The sequence below is a fragment of the Liolophura sinensis genome, chromosome 6, assembly GCF_032854445.1.
Source record: "Liolophura sinensis isolate JHLJ2023 chromosome 6, CUHK_Ljap_v2, whole genome shotgun sequence".
NCBI classification, from domain to species: Eukaryota; Metazoa; Mollusca; class Polyplacophora; order Chitonida; family Chitonidae; genus Liolophura; species Liolophura sinensis.
In genome coordinates this window covers 52,903,140-52,930,599 of record NC_088300.1, presented here as the reverse complement: position 1 = coordinate 52,930,599, position 27,460 = coordinate 52,903,140, and the positions used below count along the sequence as shown (strand labels likewise).

At 39.0% G+C, this 27,460-nt stretch overlaps 2 protein-coding genes across 3 annotated transcripts; both read right to left on the bottom strand.

Moving 5' to 3' along the window:
• Positions 1-587: 587 nt before the first annotated feature.
• On the bottom strand, positions 588-13,196 carry LOC135468640 (protein PBDC1-like). Of its 2 annotated transcripts, none has more exons than XM_064747006.1 (6): positions 12,912-13,196; positions 11,367-11,427; positions 6,100-6,159; positions 3,496-3,636; positions 3,020-3,131; positions 588-2,332 (listed from the first exon to the last, which is right to left on the bottom strand). In XM_064747006.1, exons 2-6 carry the CDS (start codon positions 11,406-11,408, stop codon positions 2,214-2,216), a joined length of 474 nt encoding a protein of 157 aa, XP_064603076.1. In that variant the 5' UTR covers positions 11,409-11,427; positions 12,912-13,196; the 3' UTR covers positions 588-2,213. The 2 variants fall into 2 exon arrangements, with proteins under 2 accessions (XP_064603076.1, XP_064603075.1); XM_064747005.1 differs by lacking the exon at positions 12,912-13,196 and adding an exon at positions 12,523-12,785.
• Positions 13,197-13,535: 339 nt separating this feature from the next.
• LOC135468489 (synaptic vesicular amine transporter-like) lies at positions 13,536-27,082 on the bottom strand. The gene is made up of 16 exons (XM_064746772.1): positions 26,743-27,082; positions 25,834-26,113; positions 22,389-22,447; positions 21,697-21,780; positions 20,888-20,980; positions 20,085-20,174; positions 19,439-19,479; positions 19,150-19,213; positions 18,120-18,215; positions 17,682-17,760; positions 17,311-17,362; positions 16,810-16,873; positions 16,130-16,249; positions 15,494-15,539; positions 14,766-14,853; positions 13,536-13,760 (listed from the first exon to the last, which is right to left on the bottom strand). Exons 1-16 carry the CDS (start codon positions 26,888-26,890, stop codon positions 13,665-13,667), a joined length of 1,500 nt encoding a protein of 499 aa, XP_064602842.1. The 5' UTR covers positions 26,891-27,082; the 3' UTR covers positions 13,536-13,664.
• Between the last annotated feature and the right edge of the window lie 378 nt (positions 27,083-27,460).

Below are 27,460 nucleotides of genomic sequence, written 5' to 3'. Positions count from 1 at the left end.
ATCCATTTTGGCTCAGTACTGATGACTTCACATGTTCAAATCCAGCTCCAGCTAGTTTAAATGCAGCCTTACATCAGGTGCTTTTGATGGACATAGCAGGCGCAGTGTGGGCTTTGCCCCTCATTCCCTACCCATAAACCCAGTTGTTGTCCTATATGGGAATGTTCATAAAGGATGCATGTAAACAACTCTAAAGTTAAGATTATTGTTTTAAGAGAAATGGACGTTTTTGGGGCACATTTCATTTTTCTAGACAGCCCCACTACCATTGCAGATTTTTTGTTAATGGCTAAATTTTTTTAGGAAATGCCGTCAATGAATTTTCAGCTCAGGACCAGTCTAGAGCTCTCATTCAAGCTCTTCCCCATTTCATGCATGTTCCAAGTATGGCGTACACCCAAAATATATGCCCTACCCTCTGCTCAAACCTGTAACTGGCTGCCGCAAGAGCTGATCTGTCTGTCAGCCTCTTCTGACAATATCACGGTTGACTGGTTAGTGAATAAGTATACATAGATGTATGATACAGGGCAGGACAACCTTGATTGTTCACATATAATACCACAATAATACACTCGAATGTTACTTCATATTTATTCATTTCTTTATGCAGTTGATGCAGATACATGTGTTTGATACAGTACACAATTAACATGAATGGCCAAGATGGCAAAAAAAATTGCACCCACACAAAACCTTCAGATACCTGAATGACAGATGTTGGACAGTTTGTACTTTGAAAAGTGGCAGTGATGGTGAGCGAGAGTCTTATGCCAGGACAATAACCATTATTAGATCCGATGGGCATGAAAGATAAGGTAGCTTGCGTAAACACAGTGCATTTCTCAGTTTTGAGAGATCTGATGAGTGGAACACGGCAGTTTGATGTGCCACAGAAATAACACAAAACCGAATTCACTAAGACGAATGATCCATTGGCCACAGGCTGGCTGTATAACACAACACACAACCCAACTCCTCTCATCCAGATCTGCTATACTATTAATGGAAGATGTGACAACTCTATGAAAGCTTGGAGGTACACCAACTCAGTAAATACAGGTACGTGTAACAGCAAAATCTTATTTTGTGTCCTGCACAAAAAAGCAATGCCAAATGATTTCTAGAGACGTTTTAATAGTTAGTTATAAATTATTCATGTTAAAATTCCCAAGCACACATAAAATTCCATGAAAACATATCAGAGGATATATGCATCAACAAGAGAAGAATCTGCCACACATGGCCCATATTACTACAGAGTTGCAGGCTACATCATCGTGACACTGTTTTCACATCATTCTGTGAAGGACATCATACTCTATGCTTCTTCTTAATAGATACACTGTGCAGTCTGACATCCTAGTCATGCTGCCTTAATACATCATGAGGGGGCCTCCTTGGCTCAGTTGGTTAGCGCGCTAGCGCAGCGTAATGACCCAGGAGCCTCTCGACAATGCGGTCGCTGTGAGTTCCTCCCCGGACGTAAATGGGAAGGTCTACAGCAACCTGCGGAAGGTCGTGCGTTTCCCCGCGAGCTCTGCCTGGTTTCCTCCCACCATAATGCTGGCCGCCGTCGTATAAGTGAAACATTCTTGAGTACGGCGTAAAACGCCAATCATATAAATAAATAAATTAAGACATCATGATCCTAATTCCAAACACCACACCCTTCAATGTCACAGCGTACTCACACCAGCCCTGTATCATTCTCTCTAAATTCTCAGCACTAAATAATTCAAATATTTAGTGTGATTTGAATGAGATTGTTTGTGGTGAATCTCTTAGCCCTGTGCCAAGATCACACCACACATTCTCAAAGTGACTGAGACTAAATGTTCACCGGAGGGCATGTGCCACACATTCCATGAAGGACTGTAGGCAATGGAGGACATGTGCCACACATTCCGTGAAGGACTGTAGGCAATGGAGGGCATGTGCCACACATTTTGTAAAGGACTGTAGGCAATGGAGCTCATGTGCCACATATTCTGTGAAGGACTGTAGGCAATGGAGCTCATGTGCCAATATCCTGTGAAGGACTGTAGGCAATGGAGCTCATGTGCCACACATTCTGTGAAGGACTGTAGGCAATGGAGCTCCTGTGCCACATATTCTGTGAAGAACTGTAGGCAATGGAGCTCCTGTGCCACATATTCTGTGAAGGACTGTAGGCAATGGAGCTCATGCAACACACAAGCCCATGTTTACTGCTATGAGTTTTTATCTTCACTGCCATTTTGTTTTGTTTTCCCAAAGTTTACACGAATTGAAGAATTCACACCTTCTCTGTTCCTTGCTATTTCAATGGCTAAAAACTCCGCCCTTGGTACTGAAAATAAAAAAAACAGAAACAAAACCATTACCTTATATGCAAATGAAGGGCATAATAAAAAGTAACATTTCAACAATAAACTCAACCTACTGGCGAGTAAAAATGTTAGAAATGAATTGGGAAAAGGTGCTCTGGATTTGCTTCAACCATCTGTGGTAATACATCTTCTCAGCAAAATAACTTTAAACTTTAAAAAAAAAAAAAACGCATAATGTGAAGTAATTAATTTTCTTGTGGAACTAATTATCGAGGATCTCATGGTCAATAATTTACCACCGTAAACAAATTCCCACATTGGACCATATATTACAGGTAGTACTATTATTAATGAAGTTAAATCTTTGCCTAGCTGGGAGGAGTTAAGATAAGACCAACATTGGACCATATATTACAGGTAGTACTATTATTAATGAAGTTAAATCTTTGCCTAGCTGGGAGGAGTTAAGATAAGAAGGTCTGGCGAGCCAGCAGGGAGGAAAAATTAAGCTTTAAATATATTTATACAATCTCCGCTAATAGTGCTTGGTCAGTATAAAACAAAGTGGGAGTTCATTTGTCTTTAGCTTCATCAGTCTTCGGTATGCCTTCAGTTATGCCTTATAATTCATTCTCACATGTAGCTGTTCCCCACCTGATGATACCCATTGAAGTAATGGTGAGTATGTTTTCATTACACATTCTTACCTAAAATAGTATTTTTCTCAGAGTAGTCTAAATTCGCATCCAGTCGAATTAGAGTTCCGAAGTTGAATTCTTCCACCTTTTCCTTGAACTCGTTGCAGAAGTTTCGCCATTTCTGAAAGCGATTCAAAGAGTTCAAAAATTGAGTAAAGCTACAAAGCTAAATGAAACCTGTCACACACCAGAGTACACCCTGTCACAAAATATGTCCACATGGCATCTACATTTACAGTACTGTATATGTTATATCTTGATCACAGCCACTGAAACTAGCTGCGGCTAGTTAATTCTTCATCTTGATGTTACCGATACTATGTCCTGTTGACAGGCAATGTTATTTGGTGCTTCAAAATATTTCATTCACATGACAACCATGGAACAAGATATTTTAAAATCGATGTTACACTGAAACAACATGCAGTCTGTCATACATACATTTAAGTACAAGTGAACAACTTTTCTCGAACGGTACCACTTACAGCTTTCTGCTCCTCTGTCTTTATTTCATCCTCCACTAGAACGTCAATCTTCAGGTCAGGAAACTGCCTGCGAAATGCCTCATACAGTTCATCATCTATCCTGGTCAACTTTAACAAGGAGGGATCCACCGATCTTAGAATCTGAAAATTGTATTTCGTCAGGCATGTAAGGGTTTACTCATCTCTTCAAGTTACTGTCTGCAATAAGTCATAAAACAATATTCCTGTTGAAGAAGGAATAACAATGTTTTAAATATACTGAAACGCATTAAAAATGAATCAGCAGTAAAAAGGCGAATTGACGCTAAACCAAACTTTATTTGGTGCTGGCTGTGTATTACAATCACACTCAGACAAGTCAGTTACGCATTAGTAATGACAAGTGTCACTGGAAAAAATCCCAATTTAAATGTAAAGAAAATGAAACACGCAAGACGTCCAAAGGCAATGTCAATACTAGGTAGGATCACTGCTGTTTACAATGAATGCCATACAATGCCTTCTCATAGACACTATCAATCTCTGGATAGCAGCTTGTGGTATCCCACGCCACTCACATTGTAGGACGAGTGCGAGATCTCGACATGCAATGCGCTGACCCAGATAGTCCCAAAAGAGGCCTACAGGCGATAGATCGTGAGATAAGGCAGGTCATGGGATAACAGCTACATTATGTGCTGTACGTGCTCTGATGTTGTCCTGTTGGGAAGTATGTAGCCAAGGATCTTGGCTGTCATCTTTTTCACGGTATTTCACAGTTGTGACTTACGCTCGCGTGGCGTGTCAACATTGTGACCTAATAAATAGGGTTGTTGCTCCCCGCACATGCATCGTTGACCTTTCACTACGTCCCTTATGTTTTGATAAGTTGACTGTCAGTTCTTACAGACAGAAAGCCATGTCACTGCAGAGGCGTGAATTTGCAATTGCTTGAAGGCTATGGAGCAGAATGATAGACCCCACAATTTGTGTGAAATGTCAAATTAAGTTTGCAGTAAAAAAGGGGCACTGTCTTTGGCAACTGTTTCATACTAAATTTCATGAAAAGATCAACCGCTGCTCCTCCCCTCGCTGACCCAGATTTCAAAAACATGGCTGCTCGCCGCGACCTGTTAAATACAAATCTATTTTCAACTACGCCTAAGATTTACAAGAGAATGGTGATGTCAAGGCAAGTAGAAATTGTGGTAGAATGTGCGTAAATATTTTAGCTTTCAGAATTACCCTGCCATTTGTGTATTCAGGACAAATCTAACACACATGCACTGGAATTGAACGTGAGAGTAGCTCTTTGTAAGCATTATAACGAAATCAGATCCCCATAACTCTCGGGCTAAGGGTTGCCAGCAGTCCCTGCATTTCAGTATATACATGTATAAGACACCCTACGACCGAGGTCTCAGGCTAGAAAGTATGCAGCTTTTGGTGTTGAAGGAACAGGGGACAACATGGCGTCTTAAAATGGCGCCCCTGCAGTAAACTACATTAACACGACCAGTGATTACATGGAGCAGCGTTCTGTGATGAAAAGTGATATTGCCTCAAACCAGCACACTTCCCTGCCCCCATCCATCAGTCTGCACAACACAATAATCAAGATAACGTTCACTAGAGCAATGCCAGACAAGTATACATCCGTCGGCGTTCCTGAGGTGAAATTCATTAGAGAAGAGAATACCCTGTCAGCGTCAAAGTAACCATTGTCTGTTCAGTCTTGTGGTGGTACTGTCGTGATGTCCAAACCTTTGTCTGTTCAGTCTTGAGGTGGTACTATCGTGATGTCCAAACCTTTGTCTGTTCAGTCTTGTGGTGGTACTGTCGTGATGTGCAAACCTTTGTCTGTTCAGTCTTGTGGTGGTACTGTCGTGATGTGCAAACCTTTGTCTGTTCAGTCATGTGGTGGTACTGTCGTGATGTCCAAACCTTTGTCTGTTCAGTCTTGTGGTGGTACTGTCGTGATGTCCAAACCTTTGTCTGTTCAGTCTTGTGGGTGTACTGTCATGATGTCCAAACCTTTCTCTGTTCAGTCTTGTGGTGGTACTATCATGATGCCCAAACCTTGCTGCTATGACCCTTGTAGTCAGGCCAACTTCAATCAAGGCAACAGCTTGTACCCATTCCTCAGGTGTGAATCGCGGCAATGCGTCCTCAGTGCGATTCCACTACTACAGTGATGTGCGGATAGTCTTTGAATGCCTTCCCTTTATACCCCGTTTCTGCACCCAAAAGTAATGCCTCTTTGAATTCTTCATGCTTTTCAGGTGTAAAAACATGTTTTCCAGTACTGCGTTCTGCTATGTTTTGGTGATAGCTCACACCAAGGCTATCAAACCTGACATCTTTGGAGCTTCCTTAACTTTTAACCATGCATATTTCCGTTGTTATTAACGAACTATCATGATATTTTCACGGATTCATGTTGGTGGGTTTTTTTTTAAATGGGTCTGTATATAAAACATTGACAGTTACCTCTAGAGCTTACAACGGAGTATACATGTAAATTTCATCACTACTTTGGTCGTGCATCCTCAAGTGTTGCAGACCAACCCAGGTATTTATCAGTACAATGATAGAGTGGCAGAAGACTGCCTGTCATCTACTCACATTGAAGTACGTCTCCGCATGGTCGTATGCTTTAATCGCCCAGCCCATTTCAATATCCGCCTGTAAATTGGAAGAAATTACAGCATGAGTGGATATCACTTTGAATCAGAGTGCATGGAGTAAACCAGTGGAATTGTTCGAGTGAACCATCAGACAGCCTGCATTGTGGCAGTGCCTACATGTCATTTTATGTCAGGCACATCTTAAGCAATTTAAAAATGGTATGGCATCGGTCGACTCTCCTAGCACAAAAGGCAAGGGTCCAGGGGAGGCCTAGACCCAGGAAGCTCTGCAATGCTAGATGGCTAGAGATGCCCGGAAATTGTTTTAGGGGTTTTTTATTCTTCATGTAGATCCATTGCAGTTTATGTACTTAACGCTATACAGATCACGTGTGTGCATTGACCTTCATTCAGGGTTCCCACTATTTCAAAAAAACAAAATTCCCTGCTATTTCCCTGACTTTTCCCTGATCAATCCAGGATACAATCTTCCCTCTAATTATCGGTAAATAAGGATTTCTTTTATGTTACAATGTACTTATGACTACACTTCATGAAATGACCACAGATTCCAGTGTTAAAAATTGACGGAATCCCTATTGGAGTGGGACGTAATTAGTGAGGATTAGGTCCCAGAATTAGGATTCCAATCACCCTGAATAAATCTTCTGATGATTGGGACCACTGTGTCACCACTTCCAGCATGGGATATCGTAAATACTGAAAATAACACTTCACTTTCAAAATGATGATTATTCTTATAAAAAACATAATAAGTAGCTCTAAGTTGTAGAGAATATAAAGAAACAAAAGAAAGCTATGTTACTATATTCATTATTTATTCAGTATTTTTAGTGTGCTCACAGGCAGGTAATGGCCTCCCTTCTCCCCTTATAACCATCCTCTCTTCACCAAATGCCTGCATGAACATAATCTGAGAAGTATCTGCTTTCAGCAAGAACATTATGTGAAAAATATCTGCTTTATTTTGACACAATATACAACTGAAAGTGTCTGGAAACCTCAATACTTAATTGTATATGAACTTTGATAAATTTAACATACATGTAAACGTGAGAAAAGAATCAAACTTTAGCTGTTGGGAGCACATGTGTGTATTTACACATTGATTTGTTGTCCACATGCACAATGTCACTTCACATGCACAAATCTTCACATTACACCTGATGTAGAGAAGCAGATAGGTTGCTAACAAAGTCCTTCTGTTGCTGAATGTCTCTCTCCAATTCCTTGGCTTTGTGTCTCAGAGCATTTGACTTTGCTAGGAGAGAGAAGTTGTTCTTCTGCTCTGCCTGCAAGGCTTGTTTGTCAGCATCACAGATTAGTGTTTCATGGGTTTGCTCCAACATCTTGAGTTTCTTTTCAGCATCATGCATCTTGCTTTCATCTGCTTGTCTCTTTTGCAGTTTGCGCTGCTTCTCATGCTCGTCCTTCTCTGCCTGCAGGTGAGCTATGTATCTGGAATTGCACGTGACTGCAAGATTGCAGTAACCCAGGAGTAACCTCAAAGTCGGAAACTTGAGTTTCCGCAAGGGCAAGGGTGTCATAAATCATTCTCTGCGCCACAACTGTCTGGGTCTTCAGATTTGGAGCCAGGAGGTCACTGTTAATAGAAAAACCTCGTTCTACAGCAGCTTGACGATGAGACAGTGTAAGAAGGAGTTTCATCAATTCCCACAGTTCCTTTAGTTCTGGCTTGTGGGGGAGGTCAATCACTGAATTGAAGAAGTCGTCAACTCGATCAGTGTGAACTGCAAAGTTTTCACATTCCAACTTGTGGTGTCTCTGGAGTAACCCAAGGAGTTCTTTATACTGACGTAGGATCTCGTCACATTCACGGTCTTGTCGCCATCTGTTGTCCACAAGTTTGGTTAGCACTATTTTGAACTTCTCTTCAGCAGACTGCTGGTGAGCAACCATCAGCCTAGGATCAAGAGCCTGGAGTGAACGCACGAAGGAATACTTCAGTGGGCATCTCTCCAAGATCTTGTGTGAAATAGCAAGGTACAGTTTCTGGCAAACCACAAGAAATTCCTTCTTGGTTAGGGAAGAAGCAGCATTAGATTTTAATGCTTCATCAAGATGCCTTTTTGCTGCAAAGCCTGGATCTACTTTGTCAGGGTTTAGGAGGTTTGACTGGTCATCAACATGAACAGATGCCAGTTTGTAGGATGTAGTGGCCTCTGTTAGAACTGATGGCTTGATGAACCTGCTCATGAGACTTCTCAAGATATCACACAGATCTTCTGTAATAAATGGTACCATTGGTTTGTCCGTCTGGTATTTCTTCAGGAATGGCTGAACAAGGTTGCCTGTGGAGATGAAAACTTCTAGCTTTGCCAGGATGAGTGGATCACTGACCACAGATTCCTGGAGATTAACAAAGGATGCAACCGTTGGTATTTGCCGCTTGGGCTTCTTGAGAGTTTCCTTCACATACGTCACCCGGTTAGGCCATATCTTTACAGCTCTTTCAGCTACACAAACATCTTCCACCCACCTTGTGCTGCAGAACTGGAGCCCAAATAGCTCGGTCTTCGTGATGTCTTTGAAGTCTGCTCGCCTAGAGGGAGAATCGGCAAAAAAGGTACCAAATGGTACCAAAAGTTTTTCCAAATTCCAGTCAGTTTTCTGGATGCCTGTAGTGAATGCCCCATGGATTACATGTAAACTACAACTGCCAAGCTGAAGAATCCCAGGGAGACCTGGATCTTCTTTCTTCCTGTCATCCAATAAGTCATTTAGAAACATGAAGTTCGCGTCTGGCCCATCTATGGATACTTGTAACAGCTTACTTGGATTTAGGATTGATGTGCCTTGTTTGAATGCAGACAGAAGATCTTTTGCTGTTGCATGCTCCAAAAACTGACTGTCTAGGTACTGAGAGACAACTTTACCATTATAGAAATAGCGGACTATGATATCCATCTGTCCCATCCTAATCACAGAGTTAAGTGATTCATCAAAGCTGACAACATAGCCTACTGCTGCTCTCACATTATTTAGTAGCTTGTCCATAAAGTATGGAGCAGTACCAAAGCAAATAAGGTATGCCAATTTTGTTGGCCCACATCTGAAGTTCTTAGCTATGCTACTGTCAGGAAACATTGCCTTAAACACATCCCCAATGTCTGCATTACTGTTGTAGGAGAAGCGAGACATAATTGTTTTCAGAGCCCATATGATCTCGGCTTTCTTGACAGCCCTAGAACTGATGTAAGAGGTTATCAGATTCCTTCCAGGAGTCTCAATATCCATTGTTGCTAAGTCATCATCCCTCGCTTCGCTTGGTTCAGATGACGTTGACGGTACTGTATCAGAGGGATTGTCGCCTGCGCAGAACAGTTTTATAGACGGCTGGGATGTTGCTCCAGATTTCAGGGAAAGAATTTGAACATGTTTTTTCCCTTCATGTGAGATGTGAGTGCTGTCTGCCCCATGCTGCTTAAATCAATTGTCTTCTTGCAGACTTCACAGATGGCCTTGCTACTATCTTGAGGTACTTCCTTTATCCAGTTTTTATACTCTTCCTTTTGCAACCAATCCTGACGGAATTTGCACGACATGAAGATTGACAGACTAGGGTTTTAGTTCGTCAGTATATCTACAGTATGTTTGGACAGGATCAGGCCAAAGCAAGGAGAGAGCGCATACAACACCACAGGATCCATAGCAAAAAGCAAAAGTTACAACAGAATAACAACACATATGTAGCAAGCAGCAAACAAGCTAATAGATAACGAATGAAATTCTAAATAAGTTCATCCTCTTTTTATTTCATCTTTGATTAAAACACATAAATGGAAGTTTATACTTTGGAACGGTCAGGATCGTGTCTCAATCGGCATTATACGCGAGCATGGTGGTTTCAGCAGGTTTTATAATGATCTACTGGGCATTTCACTAATAACTGATCATATTTTAAAGAATATCAGAAAATAGAAAATAAATTTACAACCTATATAAAAAATTTGCATCCACTCTTCTCAGCAATCTTGGTTTGACACAGAACCAATCAAAATGAATGGGGTCATTAGATATGCAAAACATGTAACTCTTCTGTTTTCAAACATATTGTGAGGACTCCTGAAATAAATGTGGATACCTATTTTAGTCAAAATGAAATAAGTTGGGAAATTGCATGTACTGTTTGAAAACAGAAGTGTGAAATCAGGGTGGACAGACATACATATGTAGCAAGAATGATGGGTGCATGGACAGACCTACATGTACTTGTAAATTAATATCCCTGGCCCTGCTTTCACAGAAGCATGGGTTATAATTAACATAATCAACCTACATGTAAGTCATTCTCCATGCATATTGGCATTAACGCTTTGTGACATGTAGTATTTTTAACTTACAATCTCCTTACACAATGATGTAGGCCTAGGCTACATCATATATGCAGCAGGAGACAGCAGCTGCAGCTCTGGAGGCAAGGGGCGCTACTCCCTTTTGGACTTTTAGTGTTAAAAGGTGTTGATAGGTTATAATATACCGAAAGTTCATGCAACACAGCCATCAAGCAAGAAAGAAATAAATGTAGAGAGGATCAAGTTTCCACACTAAAAAGCCACCATAACCAAGCATACAATACGGGACTGTGTGTGTGTATAATGGGGACTTCAGCATTACGCAACCTCAACACCTTCAGCAAACAAAATTCCCTGATTTTTCCCTGATTTTATTCATTTTTTTTTAAATCCCTGATTTTTCCATGACTGGAAAAACTGAAATATTTTTTCCAGGTTTTCCCTGATTTCCAGGTAGAGTGGGAACCCTGTCATTTTGTTAACGCCATTAAATTGGTCTGACTTTGCTTTTAATTTTTTTTTTTTTACTGATTTTTTTTACATTTTTTTGGGAAAAATGAAAAGTGGTACAGCTAGGCTGGCACTACTTCCAGTGTCACAGTATGTTGTTATATGCCATAAGCTGCTCTGAGTGACCTGGTCCCAGTTTCACGAAGGCTACTCAATGTTAACTAGCACATAGGTAAGTGTAAAGACTCTCTACAACATATGATGTCATGGTAGTTAACAGCTTACTTAGCATAATGCGCTTCAGAAAACTGGGAACTGGATGTCAGTTCGCAGCTGCAAGTCAAAGTTGTCTAGAATGTCAGAGTCCATAAATTTGGAATGTGTAATACCAACCAGATTTAGAAAGAACTTCACAGAATCTTTGAACTATAACACAGTTTGCCTAAAATGATAATACTCAAATGATGAACACGCTTACTCGATTGCCTGCCAACTCTGGGGGAAGCGTTCCTGCATCCATTATTCCATGGAGGTAAACACTAAACAGACAAGGAAAAAATCATAAATGCATGCTCAACCATCTGAATAATATCTCTGTATCAGATAAAAGCACAAGTGGTGAAATCAAGTCCATGATTATCATTTCATAATTTTAATAGTATATTATGTCATACTCAAGAAATTTCCCTTCCCCGTATAAGGCAAGGATTCAGCCCGCACCTTATGGGTCTTGAGTGTGAAATTTTGCACGTCAGGTGACAATCACATTAACTAACTGATTAATAGACTGGCGCATAACAGCTAATAATTATATTACAGTAGTTGTAAATGTGTAACTCTGATTCAAATGGTATCATTCCGCATCCCTAGAGTAGCACTGGTCAGTAGGGTGTGTCCTAGTGAGGAATGACTAGCTAATGTCAGTGTCCATCTATATGATATCAGTGCCATTCCATACCTCTAGTGCAGGATTGCATGGTTAGCAGAGTGTTGTGTACAGCAGAAAATGCAGAATGACAGGTGATATCAGTGTCATTCCATATCTCTAGTGCAGGATTGCATGGTTAGTAGAGTGTTGTGTACAGCAGAAAATGCAGAATGACAGGTGATATCAGTGTCAATCCATATGATATCAATGTCATTGTACACCTAAACCAACAGTGTGTCTACTATTATGCCATACGATATCAATGTCATTCGTTTTCCTATAGTAAGTAACGGAGCATTCAATAAATAAATATAGTGTGGTCATTCGTCATTCGGATTAGAGACACTCGGTAAGAAAACGAAGGCGAAATGCTCCACTCCAGTCACATTGAAAAGCTCATTCGTCTTTACTCATTCAACTGATGATGCTCACTCCTTTTGAATCTTAAACTTTTTTTCCACTCCAGAGATATTTTTCAAAATTCCTAAACCATAAGAGTAGCTCTTCAACGAAAACTGGGCCTCCTGTGGTACATATAGTGTAGGTACATGTAGTCATGAAACACGTCCGGCGGTGATTCTAGTTTGATTTTCATGTCCTTTCTTTACAGATTGTCATAACCAGCACTTAAAATACACAGACAGCTCCAATTATTTAACAGACTAACAGATGTAATCTATTACTGTCACTAGTGAAAAACACTTACCACAATCCAAACCCTCGTAAGCTGTATCAGTGTCAGTCACATTACCACGTGCATGTGGGTTACTAGAAAGGCATCATCTGCTCGAGGGTCAATAGAAAATGCGGACAAGGACAACGTACTGGATATGTATACTTACTTCCTTACAGCATTAGAATAATCCAGGTCAAAGTCTCATTCACCCATGTTAAATGTTATATCTCCCTCCCTGCACAAGTTCTGCCGGAGGGGTCAAACGGGGCAATATAATATGGGTTTATGGGAGAAAACAGTTTCCCAGATATGGTTCTGGTAAAGACTTCAGATAAAGAGAATGCATGCATGCAAAGTATTACAAGAAACAAAGGTCGAGACGGAGTTTTTGTATCTTCGGACGCCACATCTTGCCTCACCACCGTGACCCCAGGCACCTCTGCGTTGATCAAGAGTTCTATACAAATCACTCTCCACGCCAACTGTCCAGCTCATTTGTTGGACTTGTTTTAAAATAAGTATGACGTCACCCGAGGAAAAGCGTTCCTGTGTTGAAACCAGGCCCTTGATAAATTAAAAAAGCACTCTAATTGCATTTTCCTTGTAATAGAGTATGACTGATTTTACAGGCCAGGACTTTACGCAACAAACAGTGGCAGTGTACTGACACAGGTCTAACCAGTTCTTGATTAATATTCCGTGTTGATTGACAAATCCGAGAATTTAAAGTTAAATTAAAGTCTCAAATGTTTGGAAAGTCTCAAATCAATTTCGGAGAAAGTTTTAAATAACATAACATGTCACCCAACTTCACAACCGGAAATTCCGTTTTGTTTCTACACAGGCCTACGGCTTGTTCATTTCTAAGATAGTGAATTATTAGAAATATATAGATCTATACACTCATCATATAACATATAGAAGATGTCTTTGTAATGGCTGCGCTATAAGTGAGCACGAGACATTTGAACATTTCTAACCATATCAATAAGGCTTCCCTTGTCACTGAATCATAACTCGTTCGACATCCTTTCTTTGAGGTTTCAAATGAGCATTCAGTTTATTTCCATGTGGGACAAACATATGACTTAAATAACCATAATATCGCGCATGTAATGAAATTGGAGTTGAAATTAAATTGAAAAGTATTGAGAGGAGTCGTAAAGCTGGCTTCAGTCTTCTTCGTGTAGACGGTTATATGAGAAACTGCTGTCACGTAGACTGTCCTCGTCTAAGTACTTTGGAATACCATTCTCTGAAAGGATTGCCTAAAACAGAGAAACTATTGACGTCATGTAGGCAAGAATTGGGTATAAAACTGCGCTGTCACACATGTGGTAACCATGCAGTGCTATAGAAAGCTTACTTTTGGGCCTACATATTAAACAACTCTTTTAGTCAAATCGTCCGGAGGATTAAGCACATGCATGTTAAACGAAGACAGCTCAAAAGTAATCCTAACAGTAAACTAGATATGCAACTGAACTGAAACTACGTAGCTGCAGAGTCCAGGTAACTCTCATCCAGCAACATATGTGTTGCGAGAGTTACAGAATGAAACAGCCCCAAATGTGTCGGATTGACGGTACGGAACCTTTACAGCTGTTCACACGACCATTACATCTTCCCTAGTACAAATTTACGCCAACCGTATAGTCTTTGTTATTAAATACCCTGTTGTGAGATTCGGCAAACCAAACGGTCCTTTTTGTCAATTTGTGATCTTGTCACGGAATAGTTTTGGTTAGGCCAACTATAAGAACAGGTTAGTTATTTTGTAGGAACCTTCAGTTGACATCGATTTATCCTAGGGAATATTTACCGTCAGTACGACACATTTGTGGCCGTTTCACTCTGTAATAAGAGTTAACCCATTCCGCAACCAGACACTACAGTGACCTTGAAGGACCTCACACTGTCATATAACCATCTTTGTCCATACAGGCGAAATTTTTTTCAGCATTATTTAAGTAATCTTAAACAGGTAACTAACAGGTAATAAGAGATAATTCTAACACTGAAACCCGCGACTATAGATTGGGAAAAGCTGATCCTCACCCTATTTTTCGTTTTAGTTTTCTTTCGGAATGACAAATTTATAACTAGTCATAACCTGTCAAAGAAATATAAACTTTTCCATTTGGAAAGAAAAATGTCCTACTGTCCATCTATATATAAGGTCTGCTAGGTGTTATAAGTAGTATAGGCTTCTAATTAAAGGATCACATCTACTTTAATGAATCAACAAAGAAAGACATATATTCGTTGCTTACCGAGGTCTCGTCGGTTTGATGGGTTGGCCTCAGGAAGCAACAGAGCGGACTGTATACGACGTTCAGGATGGCCATTCCGCGCATCAACCTAGGACCCAGCAGGACAATATGATTACTTTACATGCAAAGGTGAAAGTGTTAAGTGCCAGTTAGTTTGTTTTTGTTTCCAAAGGCTCTTGTATATGACAAAGCTTATTGTCTTTCTCATGTTCACACTTGTCATACCTTTTTGCCGACCACAACAAAAAGGCCCATATTCAGCTGAACTACACCTCTGGGAGGTATCCTAGCATCAAACCAGGAAGCAGGTAAATTTCAGGTTGCGTTTTTGGTTGACCAAAGCATATGTAAACCTAGCATTCATTAATATTATTTTTGTCTTCTTGAATTAACCACTTTTATAATATTAGACAAGCTTTACATGGAAGCGATAAGATGATTAAGAACCTGCTTTATACTGATTGCCTATATTACGCGTAATTTTGTGAATATGAAAAAGGTAACATAATTAAAGTGTTACAAGTACATAGAAAGTGTTACAAGTATATAGAAAGTGTTACAATTATATAAAAAGTTGACAAATCATCACACGTAATCAGTGAAATCTGTCCTCTTGTCATTTTACTTCACTTAGTGAACTGCTCACGTCTGTATACCTGTACACAGCTATATAAGGACAACCTACTGCAAACACATTAGTTTTAGAGCCATCGATAGTATATACATACCATGGGAATCCAATCTTTTTGACCACCTGACCACCTATAGAGGGACCTGAAAAGGTTACGGTTAAGATGATGTATATCTTTATTTCATTTATGATGAAAAATAGACTGAAGAATTGTCTTCATGGCAGAGGTCGTCTTGTGGAACCTCGACAGAGCCCCGAAGGAAATTGCCGCTCATTATCGAGAACATTACAAACCTCCCGACGTAAAGCGCTCTTAGAGTCAACAAGAACAGAATCCAAACAAGGGGCAAAAATTCCAATTCTGCCTTATTAAAGCATACATCTTAAGACATTTATTAAGCAATGGTAACCTAATCTGCCCTGTTTAACATGTTTCAACCAGCGAAAACGTGTGAAGAATGCCAACATGCAGAAGCTGGGAAAAAACTCTTTCTGCATACTCGATAAGGGCTGTATATTCTCACAACTATTCAGTTATTTGTTCTTGTTAGCCTGTATGTGGTTTTGTAATTAACATGTGGTTTGTAGCTCAGTATATCCTACCAAGAGCGTATCCAAAGTACAAGTACGCCGAGTTAAGAAATAGCGTACACACCACGGTAAAATTACTTGTTTTATTAACATGTATGTAGTTTTGTAATTAAAACACGGACTGTGGTGTCAAAGTTCCTACCAAGAGCGTATCCCAAGCAGACGCCTAGCTGAGAAATCGCGTAGACACTTCCGTAGACTGACACATGACGTGTGTCAACCAATAGGGCCAGGTGGGGCATAATGGCGGCGTCAATGATACCTGCGAGTAAAATGCAATCAACATACTGGTACGAGCCGGTATAACAGTGCGGAGAATGCAACATTGTTTTTTTCTCAGTAAATTCACTTAGCCACATGTACATAAGATGAAGTTAATAATTCAACTTAAAATGTAGAGTAAACAGATAAATATACCGGTACGTTAATTGGTGCTTGTGAAATGTCTGAATATCGCTAATTGCTAAACCACTGTTGATAAGCTAGTTCAAGCTCTACAGCAGTTACGGGATTCGTTTCAATGATCATTTCTTACTTTACCATGTTGTCATGATATTGCAGTATTAGATTTATTCATTTATTTGACTGGTGTTTTATGCCGTATATTTCACTCATTTGACGGCGGCCAGCATTATAGTGGGAGGAAACCGAACAGAGCCCGGGGGAAACCCACGATCATCCGCGGGTTTGCCGAAGACCTTTCGCACGTTCTGCAGTATTAGAAGATTAAGGACTATATGCTGGGATAATCTATTAGACTAAAAAGTCATATTAGATATTGTAGAGAAGTAATGACTATGACGCATGCTTTTGTTTCCTTACCGAGTCCAAGACCAAGCCCGAAATGTGGCAGAATGAGATGAGTAAGGTTCAAGGCAAAAGGAATCTGTGAATTGGAAAACACAATACGCGGTAAGAAAACCTTAATAAGGATTTTATTTTTATTTGACATAAAACCATATGTCATTCAAATAAATGTGTCGTTATATAAGTAGGCCTACCTGAAATCATTTTGCTACACCCGAGGGTGCAGGTTTCCCAAATAGGGTACAGCTTTCCCGAATAGGGTGCGGCTTTCCTGAATATGGTGCAGCTTTAAGTCATGTGATATTATTCAGTGATATCATTCCAGAACCCCTTTGTTTTTGTTTGCAAAACGCGCAAATTGAAATAATAGTGCGTACTCAAACAAGCGTCTCAGTTGAGCATTACTAACACCTGGTCAGATACAAACTTGGTGATGTCATTCAACACGACATACATGCATACCATGCTGAGTTATATGAAGGAGATAATCAGATATTGGGAAAGATATATACTCACGCAAACCAAGCAAAATGCGATCATAATCAGACATGATATTGCACAAATCCATCTGGAAAACAAACAAAAATTTTTTTTGAAACACACTGTGAACAGGGAAATAAATGTCTTCCTATAAATGTTACGGCGTATACAAGAAAATGTTATTACATGTGCATGTATTTCTTTGTTATATTTATAGAATTAGAATTTTCCTTAAACTGGTGAAATGACGATTTATTCAAAACCACAACATCTAAACAACATCAAAGAGTATGGTATATGTAATGCATTCACATGTGTAAGACACTCAATGTATAATGATATGTAAAACGTCCAGTCCAGTTTGACTTTGTATTTCATGCATGTAATATAGGCCAAAAAGCACATACCGGCCTATTTTCTGGGCTATAACTCCAAACATGTTCGTCCCAATAAGATACCCAATGCTGTCTGGTAAGAATATCAAACCTGGAATGGCAAAGGAACCTTAATAACATTTGACAGGATCAGGTATCTTATACACTTGAAACTTTCAAAACCAGTGTTGCTATATGGGATCCCTTGCAATTATATGTATATATGTGTAAATGTCATCTTCAAATACTTATCATCTTTAATGCAAATAACTAATAACGCATCAACTGTGGTTGTGACAGTATGGGTATATATAGGCGTTCAAGATCCGTGCTGTTTTCACTTTCCCTATTAATTAAATTGAGTTCGAAACAATCTTCACATGAGTATTACTCGCCACCTTGTATTGTGTTCTTGTCTTTTGATGAATTACAACACGTGGCTTAGTAATGTTCACAAATCGGTAAGCTTACCCAGCTGCCATTTCTCTATGTTCATGGTATCCATCACCCAGATTGGAACCGTCGGCTCCAGTACAGCCATGGACATGGTGCTGAACATGATCGACCCTACAGGACACAAGCCAGAGCACTTATCAATCACAGTGTAAGTTAAGGGAGCTCAATATTACGGCAGAACATTCGTCCACGGGCTCAGCTATACAGTATATGACGCGTGTACAAAAGAACAAGAATTGTTAGTCTCCATCATGATACTGTCCCGTTGGATTCCACCAGTCCTCACTGTTCTCACGTGAGGCCCTGGTGACAGTGAATAAGCACAAGACGATGCTCGTATGGTCGTTTCGTTCGTTGAAGACAGTGTACAAATAAATAATGCTGCATCATGAACGTGTTACGGGAGAGAAATTTCTGTTAATACTGCAACGTAAATGTATTTAACGAGAGGTTGACCGAAAAATAAAACTAGAATGGTAAAAATATCAAACAACTGAAAGAACCAAAAAATATACAAGATAAAAATGACTTGCTTTAAGGGACAACATTCCTCATACGACACCATGATGTCGAACGCGCAAAAGTATGAATAAAATCAAAATCAAGACGTGAAGGTCACGGTTCAGTGAAATCAGTTTGATATTTGTCAACATTCCATTGGTACATCTATCTAGATCAGCAATTTGGATTTTCTACTGGTTTGACACCCGTATACTATTCGCAACTAGATGTGAAGATACATGAATTACAACAAGAATCAGTGGTGCCAGCATTTAGCCAAGCACTTCATTTGGACAAAAGCCAAATTCCTGTAAAATAAAATAACATGTATCCCTGTCTGTCTTAGTATGAGTGTCACGCGTCTTTTAAAAAGTATATGTGAAACCAAAAAATGACCAAGTGGGCACACACTTCCAGCTATGTTCCATGCTCTAAACCCAGTGATTCGGTACGTAGTGGCTATGAATTATTTCTGATCTTCAAAGCTGAAGATTTCTCTCTTTTTTCTTTAAAGTACTTGATCAGTAGAACCTTAGGTATTTACCTGCGGCAATTAAAATTAGTGGGTCTTTTAGAAGTTCCGGAAGTGAGTTTCCGTCTCTTGCCGTCTATAACAGGAAATGAAAAAGTATCATTACGTGATACGTTATTCATCCACATTATGTGTTTATCATGTACAAGTGATATGTTGAAAACGGTCAATAAACATATCTATAATGTTTCAGCAATAACACATGAAGGTTATAATTGTTAAATATGTTGACCTTAAACAAATATTTATGACAACTAACGAAGATTCGAAAGGCGAGTGAGTTTTAAACTGGCATATTGACCTTGTCATGGAAAGAGGGGCGTAGTACTGTGGCCAGCAAACCTGGAGGTAAAAGAGGAAATTGTACAGTTCAGGAGAATATGTATTACGAACACTAAAGCTTTCCTGGGAAAATATCGAACTGGAAATGCCATACACATAGCATTTTGATTCACCAGTTGATTGATTAGAGTTGAATGATGTTTATCGTTACACTCAAGAATTATTCACCAGCCTGGACAGGTAGGTAGAGCAAACCAGAACTCCTATAGCAATCCATCGGCTTTTGCCAGGTTCCTACAAAACTTCTGACTTAAATCACAGTCTTGCCAGCCGGAGCTGGATTTAGAGGAAAAGAACACACTAACATGTAACACATTCTAGATGAAAGACCATTACATATTTCCGGGAAAATAGTTTGATTTACTTTTTTAGAATAATTTTCGGCATTTAAGTCGGTTAGAAAAATTCTAAAAAACAAATCAAAGGATCTGATAAATTCTTTATTTTACTATTTTCTTTATCGTTAAGCTGCCTAATTATCAGTCGACGCTGCATGACAGAGTATTAATGATCTTCACAATGATGATCAGGCTTTTGTGGTAAAATGTTATTGTACTTATGACAGGATGTCCTTCGTAGTGATTACGTCACGCAACAGCGCGTACCTGCTTCAGTGGCTGTCAGCGCGGAGATGATTAGGAATGGGGCCGTCTTACCCACAAACGTGTACATGATACTTCCAAACGGGTAACCCACTGGGGAAACAGAAACATTCATCAAGCTTTACACAATAATGATTTGGCTGCTAAATGCGATGACAGACTAACATGTGTTTCATATATGTGATAATATACAATGACGAAAAGTTTGGAAGGAGGCACCCATTTATTCATACTCCTTTCTGTATACATGCATGTCCCTATGTTTAAAATGGAAAAGTACCAACTGGGCATTTGCTGTTCTTATTCAGTTGAACTCATAAACCTCGGAACTATCTCTTTACGCCAATTATGCAACATTCTCGCACAATAATTATGTCAGCCTAATGGTTTCCTTTTGGAAGTATTTTTTTCAAGGCTTGAATATTCATAGACATTTGCATGTGCATTTTATGTATCCTCTGATAGAATTCCAAACTGCCAAAGTTTCTCCCTGTTAACGAAATCTGGGCATAACAGATACTGACAATGTAGACATCACTGGTCAAATTCTGCTTTGTCGATTTTTCAGTGCTATTTTTTTCCCAAGGATTAGGCAATTTCTGATTTACCGTATTTTAAACATTACTTTATAAGTAAAATGACAACCCGTTTTAAAGCAAATCTCTTTGGTTACCTCACTGAAGTAAGACTATAACATTACATTATATAAAGGGCATTTTGACCGGTTCAAATGATCAGTTCGTCTTCTCACATCAACACCACTTTGAAAAAAGGCTTCCTTATTCCCATTTGTCCTACAAACTTACACAAAGTCCCGGCGGCCGTGCCTCCCATAGCAATCCCCATTGCTCGACTTCTTTCTACATCATCCGGGTATTTCTCAGCGATCATGCTCATTCCTAAAATAATCAATACATGTTTGTAGAACAAAGGTAATGGCGGTTAGCACATGTAAGACGTGTCCAATACTAGTACAGTAAACACGGCACACAGATTGCACTTAATATAACAAACTCTACTGGGTTCGTTACTAAGTAATATTTAAGTAATGGTATTCTGCCTTTGAGAAAATGTATTGAAATCTTGTGAAGCCTGTGATCTCGCAAATGTATTACAGAGAGAATCGTATTGATATCAACACTCTAAATGAAACCAACAAGTCAAAGGTGATCAGCTTTACGCAAGGAGGAAGTAGTGTCTGTGACAACCCACATCACCTCGCTAACCTGACATGAAACCGAAAAGATCTGGATATAAAAACGTTACATCATTCCGCAAGAACTAGTACAACTCATCTGTGTGAACCACTGATACCATACTCCTTACAGCGCATACGTCGCTCTCTACATTCATTTTACATTACTGCCGCCACTAGCAAATTTTGTACAGAAATCCTGAACAACGCCGAGGTCACTGGGATCGCGGTGATGAGAGGGAAAGGAGACAAGTTTATTGCTGAATCCTGATTAAATAGTTCCGCGCTAGGACACCAATGGTGAAGCTAAATCTAAACAAGCCTAGTAGTGGTGGAAGAGATGTAAAGCGAGCGACGGGAGCGTAAGGAGTATGCATTGAAAGAAGACCAAAAAAAAAACTAACGGTACTGTATTCCCACCTGATACCGCCATACAGGCTGAGCCAAAGCCTTGGATGGCACGCGCTATTAGCAGAGGTACGAACGTTTCTCCGACAGCGAAAACTAGATTTAGAGAGAGGAAATACATGGTTATAGATATGATCTAACTTTTTAACATCCCCACAGCAATGTGTGCGTAAAAAGCCATTGTACGTCTACCTGCGTTTCAATGCATCATAAATGCATGGTACTACATTGTACGTTCTTGACAGATAATAAGGTCTTAATATTATCTTATCAAAACTTGTTCATAGTTTTTTTTTTTTGATAAACACTCGAGGACTCATAAACTGTGCAAGTATAAATAAATAAAGTAACCGTAAATTATGCATGGGTGTTTCATACGAAAAAAATATGTATAGATGCTAAATAAACTTCATTTTTCTTTGGTCATCTGTGTGTGTTTCTACATAACAGTACATATGACAAAGAGTTGACCTAAAGTGTCTAAAAGACAAACACTATTGATTTATTTTTTTGATTGGTGTTTTACGTCGTACTCATGAATATTCCACTTATACGACGGCGGCCAGCATTTAGGTGGGGGGAAACCGGGCGGAGCCCAGTGGAAACCCAAGACCATCAGCAGGCTGCTGGCAGACCTTCCCACGTACGGCCTGAGAGGAAGCCAACAAACTAGGACTAGATAACCTATAAACGTATGAACTTACTTATGGACGACAATAAGATGATGAGGCACCCGGATAGCATTAGGATAGAGTAACCCACTCTGAAAACAAACCGTAAAAAAGACCAACCTTTTAAAGTAGAAGTGAGGCAAACGACGATGTAGCTACTGGACCTAATTCACAGAAGAAAGTTTTGACTTGTGTCAAAATTTGAAAGTTGATTTATATTGATTTTTTTTTGGACTTTTAATGTAAAAAAAGTTTAAATATGTAAAAAATCTTATGTTAGGACAAACCAATCCCAATTTGAACTATATTTAAAATGTAAACTTTGCATAATAATCAAGTTCAAATTTATGGAATCGGCCCCAGATGTTTTACGAAGGGATATTAGGGAACCGTGTCTTATACCCCTGAAATTATGATTTTGTTCTATTTTTATGTTGTATAATTATCATATACGTGTAAGTCAACAGATGAATATATGCACCTTTTAAAGTACTTTTATGTAATCTATGCGTCGAAACAGACATTCGCATACCATCCGTCAACCAATAAGGACGTTCCAGGTCAACAATCGAAATGCCAATTCCCAAAACGACGTAAAATACAAACCACCAAAGAACTTAGAAAGTATATGAAGAATGTGGGAAATTATTTAAGCACATTTGTCTTTTAACACAAAAGACTAGAGCATGGAGACCAAAATCATAGCAACGACTACAGTGTAATAGTTGGCAAACTGTTATACAAAATCAGTGAAATCCTGTTTGCCTCTCAATATTCAAGTAAATGCTTAGGTAGCACTAACTTATAGATAGCAGTAACTTATAAAAAGCAGTAACTTATAGATAGCAGAAATTTATACATCTCCTAAAGACATGGTGCTTTCAATTCCAGAATAATCAGCGTGAAGAATAAAATGGAACTTCGTGCAACAGTTTGCAATTGTACCTCGCGAGGACCTCCACGCCTTGTTGTTAAGTCATCATCTCTCACTGATCAGACGGATTAAGCAGTTATTAACTACATGTATATGTGTAATATAGAATCCCTTCTCTTGTTCATGTAATACTACATGAGTTATACAATTCTAGTTGAAGATTCTGTCCATTCATAAAACTCTCTAAACCACCTTATTATGTGTCGCCTAATGTAACGAGCCTATGAACTTCCACACCAGCGGATATAATAGAGTATGTTGAAGTTACTTCCTTTCTAACAGGATTTGCAGGGCGCGATTGAACATTGATCATTTATTACCCGATACGCTGTGTTCTTGGGGAAGCACGGGTCAGCCCCATTCATGCACTTCTAAGACTTTATAACCGACAAAAGGCTTCCTTTAATAGCTGTCTGGACACCACTGCGCGGAGACTGGCCGTTCTAATGCGACAGCAGCACTGAGCTGGAACTGACAGATAACACAGCTCTCCATCCCAAGGCTATTTCATTGTCAGTTCGCTTGCCGTGAAATTGAATTATTTGCGCATTCTGACCCCGCACAGGTGCTTTGCCGTCCACCTCTGCACCAATTTCACATGTGATTGACAAGCGAGCCACACATAATTTCTCTTCAACTATTTTTCAACGGCTACAAAACGTTTAGAGACTTTCGCCTGTCTGATAACTATTCAACAAACTTTGTCTACTCCGGAGCTAAAAGAAAAACACATATTTTTTCTGCAAAGTCAACTAAAGTTATTAACCGACTTGCCATAGCAACTGAACATCCACTTAACAGCGTTAAAGTTTTTAACAGAACCTTTAGCAATGATGATTAATTGTTTTCTTATTACATCTTTGAAATATCAAATGAAATGCAAATAATCTCTTTAGCAGCTGTGATATAATTAAAGAAAAATTAAAACTAAACAACAGAAAAGCAGATGAAGGAAAAAAGAAGAAAGGCAAAAATTATTAACCTTTAAATGTGATTTATATGGTGGAATAAGAGCAAGCTCATGTCTTAAACGAAACGGTAACCTTTGGAGAAACAGTAACGTTTGGAGAAACGGTAACCTTTGGAGCCGCACGATAATCTTTGTATAGAAATATAACTACTTCTTATCATTCTTGACGAAACCAAAATTCAATATTATGATAAGTATTTACCAAGATACGACCGTGTCCAAGGATATCTGATAAGTTAACTGGCGTTTAGCTATATATGATTTATCATGGTAGATTCAGTCCAGTTCGTGGTCACTTCTCTTAACCTGTAAATATGTTCATGATTATAGAGAAAATCTTGCGCAGTTTCCTTGAGAAATTTCAGAATCAGAAACAAAGAAATATAGAGAAGTTAATTCAAGTAGAAGGCACAAATAAGTGAAAAAGACAACCATATTCAAATGCAACACATAATATAGCACACATATACAAATTAGCATACATGTAAGGAGAATCTTTCTAACCTACTTTTGAGAGCCGTCAAGCTACATTTTTGGAATGGTTTGGCTCCAACACTACATGTAACTACATAAATCTAAAGCATAACGCAATTATGGAGTTTTCGACATTCGCATAGGAGGAGTACACTATAAAGTGGCGTTACACGTCGATAATCGCAAGATCCATTTCCAGAACAACCTAAAACACCAGTTCCTCAAGGAATATGTAAGAAATTATACACCGCCTTTAAATAAAGCTGGTATAGCATGTAAGAGGCAAGGAGTCATTAGTTTCCCATGATCACCACAGGGAAGTCGATATTCTCAACATCAAACCAAAGAACTTTGTCTGGTGACTATATATCTTGACGTGTATACATTCATTCCAACACACGTTACCATTGTAGACAGTTGGAAATATTATCATGTTTGATCAAAGTGAAGCTCAAAATAGGAAACCAACATGGCCACCGTCGCTTTACAAATGACCTATGCTTATAGCATTCTTCACAACCAATGTATGTTATTCACTTGTCTTTTCTAGATATCGTACACCTGGAACGTAAATCTTGGTTGGCGCCTGGGATACGAATATCTGTTTCGACGCATAGACTCAAGGCGCTTTCCTCGGATTTTCCCTCTAGGTATCTATGTGCATTTGACGACATCACAGAGTGAACTCGGTGACCGTCATAGAAGAAAGGATATAGAAATAAATGGCTGCAGCGTTGGGCAGGGGATTTTTTTCTTGAGAGCATTTGAAGAATGTCACTATCATCAGTACTAAGTTTATCATTTTTAGTTTTCATTTCATATTACGTCAAACGCTTCGTGGCAATGATAATTCAACAATATATCACTGTTGCTGCATTGCCAAAAGGGTTGTCTTATAATGTGGCTGGAGGAAAATAAGTCAGCTTCTTAAAATGATCCATGCATTATTTTGAACACAGCCATAAATAAATCCCTTAACCAAAGAAAGGCAAATCGCATATATAGAAGAATGGAGCACAAAGACCATAATTCTGAAATATATTTTATGTCGTTATAGTCTATCCATTGATAAAATTGTTTCTTAGATTTGTCTCTCTTACCTGTTAGACAACGGTCCAATGAAAGGGTTTGTTACAATCTGCACAAGCGCTCTGGAAGAGAATAACCATCCAACTTTGCTGTTTTCACTGATGATATCCAACGGAATAGACTTTGACAGTAACTCCTGTGTTAAAGTCAAGGTGCTGTTTTCATGAGGAAAAAGATGATGTTGACCACTAGTTCTATTTTTCAAACATATCAGTGTCCGGTTCATTGATTTTATAGTCTCTTTGACTTCTTTCTGGTCGATTCCAAAGAGATAATCCGGAATTATGGGAACTGAAAACAAGTACATACAAACTAAATTTAATAAATGTCGCCTTGTATTGATCAGAGTAAACACTTCTATTCACTAAAATTAATATATTCGTTGAAATTTGTTTTAAAAGGTTTTTATAACGATTTCTTGTGGTTCGAGTCCTGAACTGCAACTGCAGTTAAACAGTGTATTTCAAGATATATGTACATTTACATGGCTTACTCAACAATTTTTAGCCTGTATGAAGGCGGAGATGATCCTATATAAGGATGGAAGTGAAGTTACCGAAGTAAACCACCTCCATGCGCCAGATGCCAAACAAATCTTCTGACTTAAATCCACAGACGTACTACATATGATTTATGAACTTGTTGGTGAGGTGGCAATCGGCTAGGCCGCCAACACCGCTTCAGTTGGTTTGGCCAGGGAGTGCTTTTCACATCAAAATAGACAGATATGTACTTTAAACCATTACATTCTAGGGGTTTTTTTGTTACATGGTGTTCGGTTCTCTTAGAAGAATGTTAAGTGTTAATGCCCGTTGTGTGTATCAAAGCACTTTACAGTCTGTTAGGAATGTGGTATGTCTCATTTGTCATAACATGATGCATGTGTCTCCATGTTCCATCGGTTGATATCGTGAACTTACCAACGGTTGTCAGTAGAAGATTATCGATAAGCAGGGACAGGAAGACCAAAAAGAGAACAGTGTGTCTGGAATTTCGGACACGTCCAAGACACTCCTTAAATCCTTCCTTACTACACATATTACAGAACACTTCGAACACCATTTTCATCGGGTTGGATAACAAACACCAAGCTAGATGGAACACTGCAGACGCCTTTTATATTCTGGAAGAACAGGTAGCAGTGGATCATCCACGATGTAAGGACAGTTGCTTGAATTTCAGCAATAATGCTCTTCTTCAGCACTAGAAATACCGGCAAAAGCCCTGTGAATGTACAAGAAACGCAAAATTAAAAGCAAACTCATGTAACACTGCGCATGTATGTCAAAATTGCATGATGATCAAGGAAAATCTCTAATAGTTTTAGATACTTAGGACAACACTACACGACATTAAGATTATTCCATCTTTGTGTTCTAAAAGGGTCACACATATACCAACAAAAAGAAGCTGATATCTTCCACGTAAGACTACGCAAATGATGGTGTCATGACGTCAGGGAAAGAAGTTCATGAAATGTATCAACATTATAATTCTTAATATTTCTATATGTAAACCATAAGCTCGTTGCCGAACTGATATATTTACAACTGTTATTTCTGCGATGCCAGTCATTAATTTTCAATAATTATATGAGATGGGTACAAACATAAGCTTACAAAATATTAATTATTCTTC

Bases quoted from the DNA above. Each gene is read 5' to 3' on its own strand.
- LOC135468640 (XM_064747006.1), bottom strand. From the start codon at position 11,408: ATGGATGCAGGAACGCTTCCCCCAGAGTTGGCAGGCAATCGA. The intron at 6,160-11,366 runs GTAAGCGTGTTC...TCCAATTTACAG, and splicing joins CAGAGTTGGCAGGCAATCGA to GCGGATATTGAAATGGGCTG. The intron at 2,333-3,019 runs GTAAGAATGTGT...TTTTATTTTCAG, and splicing joins TGAGAAAAATACTATTTTAG to TACCAAGGGCGGAGTTTTTA.
- LOC135468489 (XM_064746772.1), bottom strand. From the start codon at position 26,890: ATGAAAATGGTGTTCGAAGTGTTCTGTAATATGTGTAGTAAGGAAGGA. The intron at 20,981-21,696 runs GTGGGAATACAG...TGATTATTTTAG, and splicing joins AGCCTGTATGGCGGTATCAG to GAATGAGCATGATCGCTGAG. The intron at 14,854-15,493 runs GTATGTATATAC...GCTGGGTCCTAG, and splicing joins AAAAAGATTGGATTCCCATG to GTTGATGCGCGGAATGGCCA.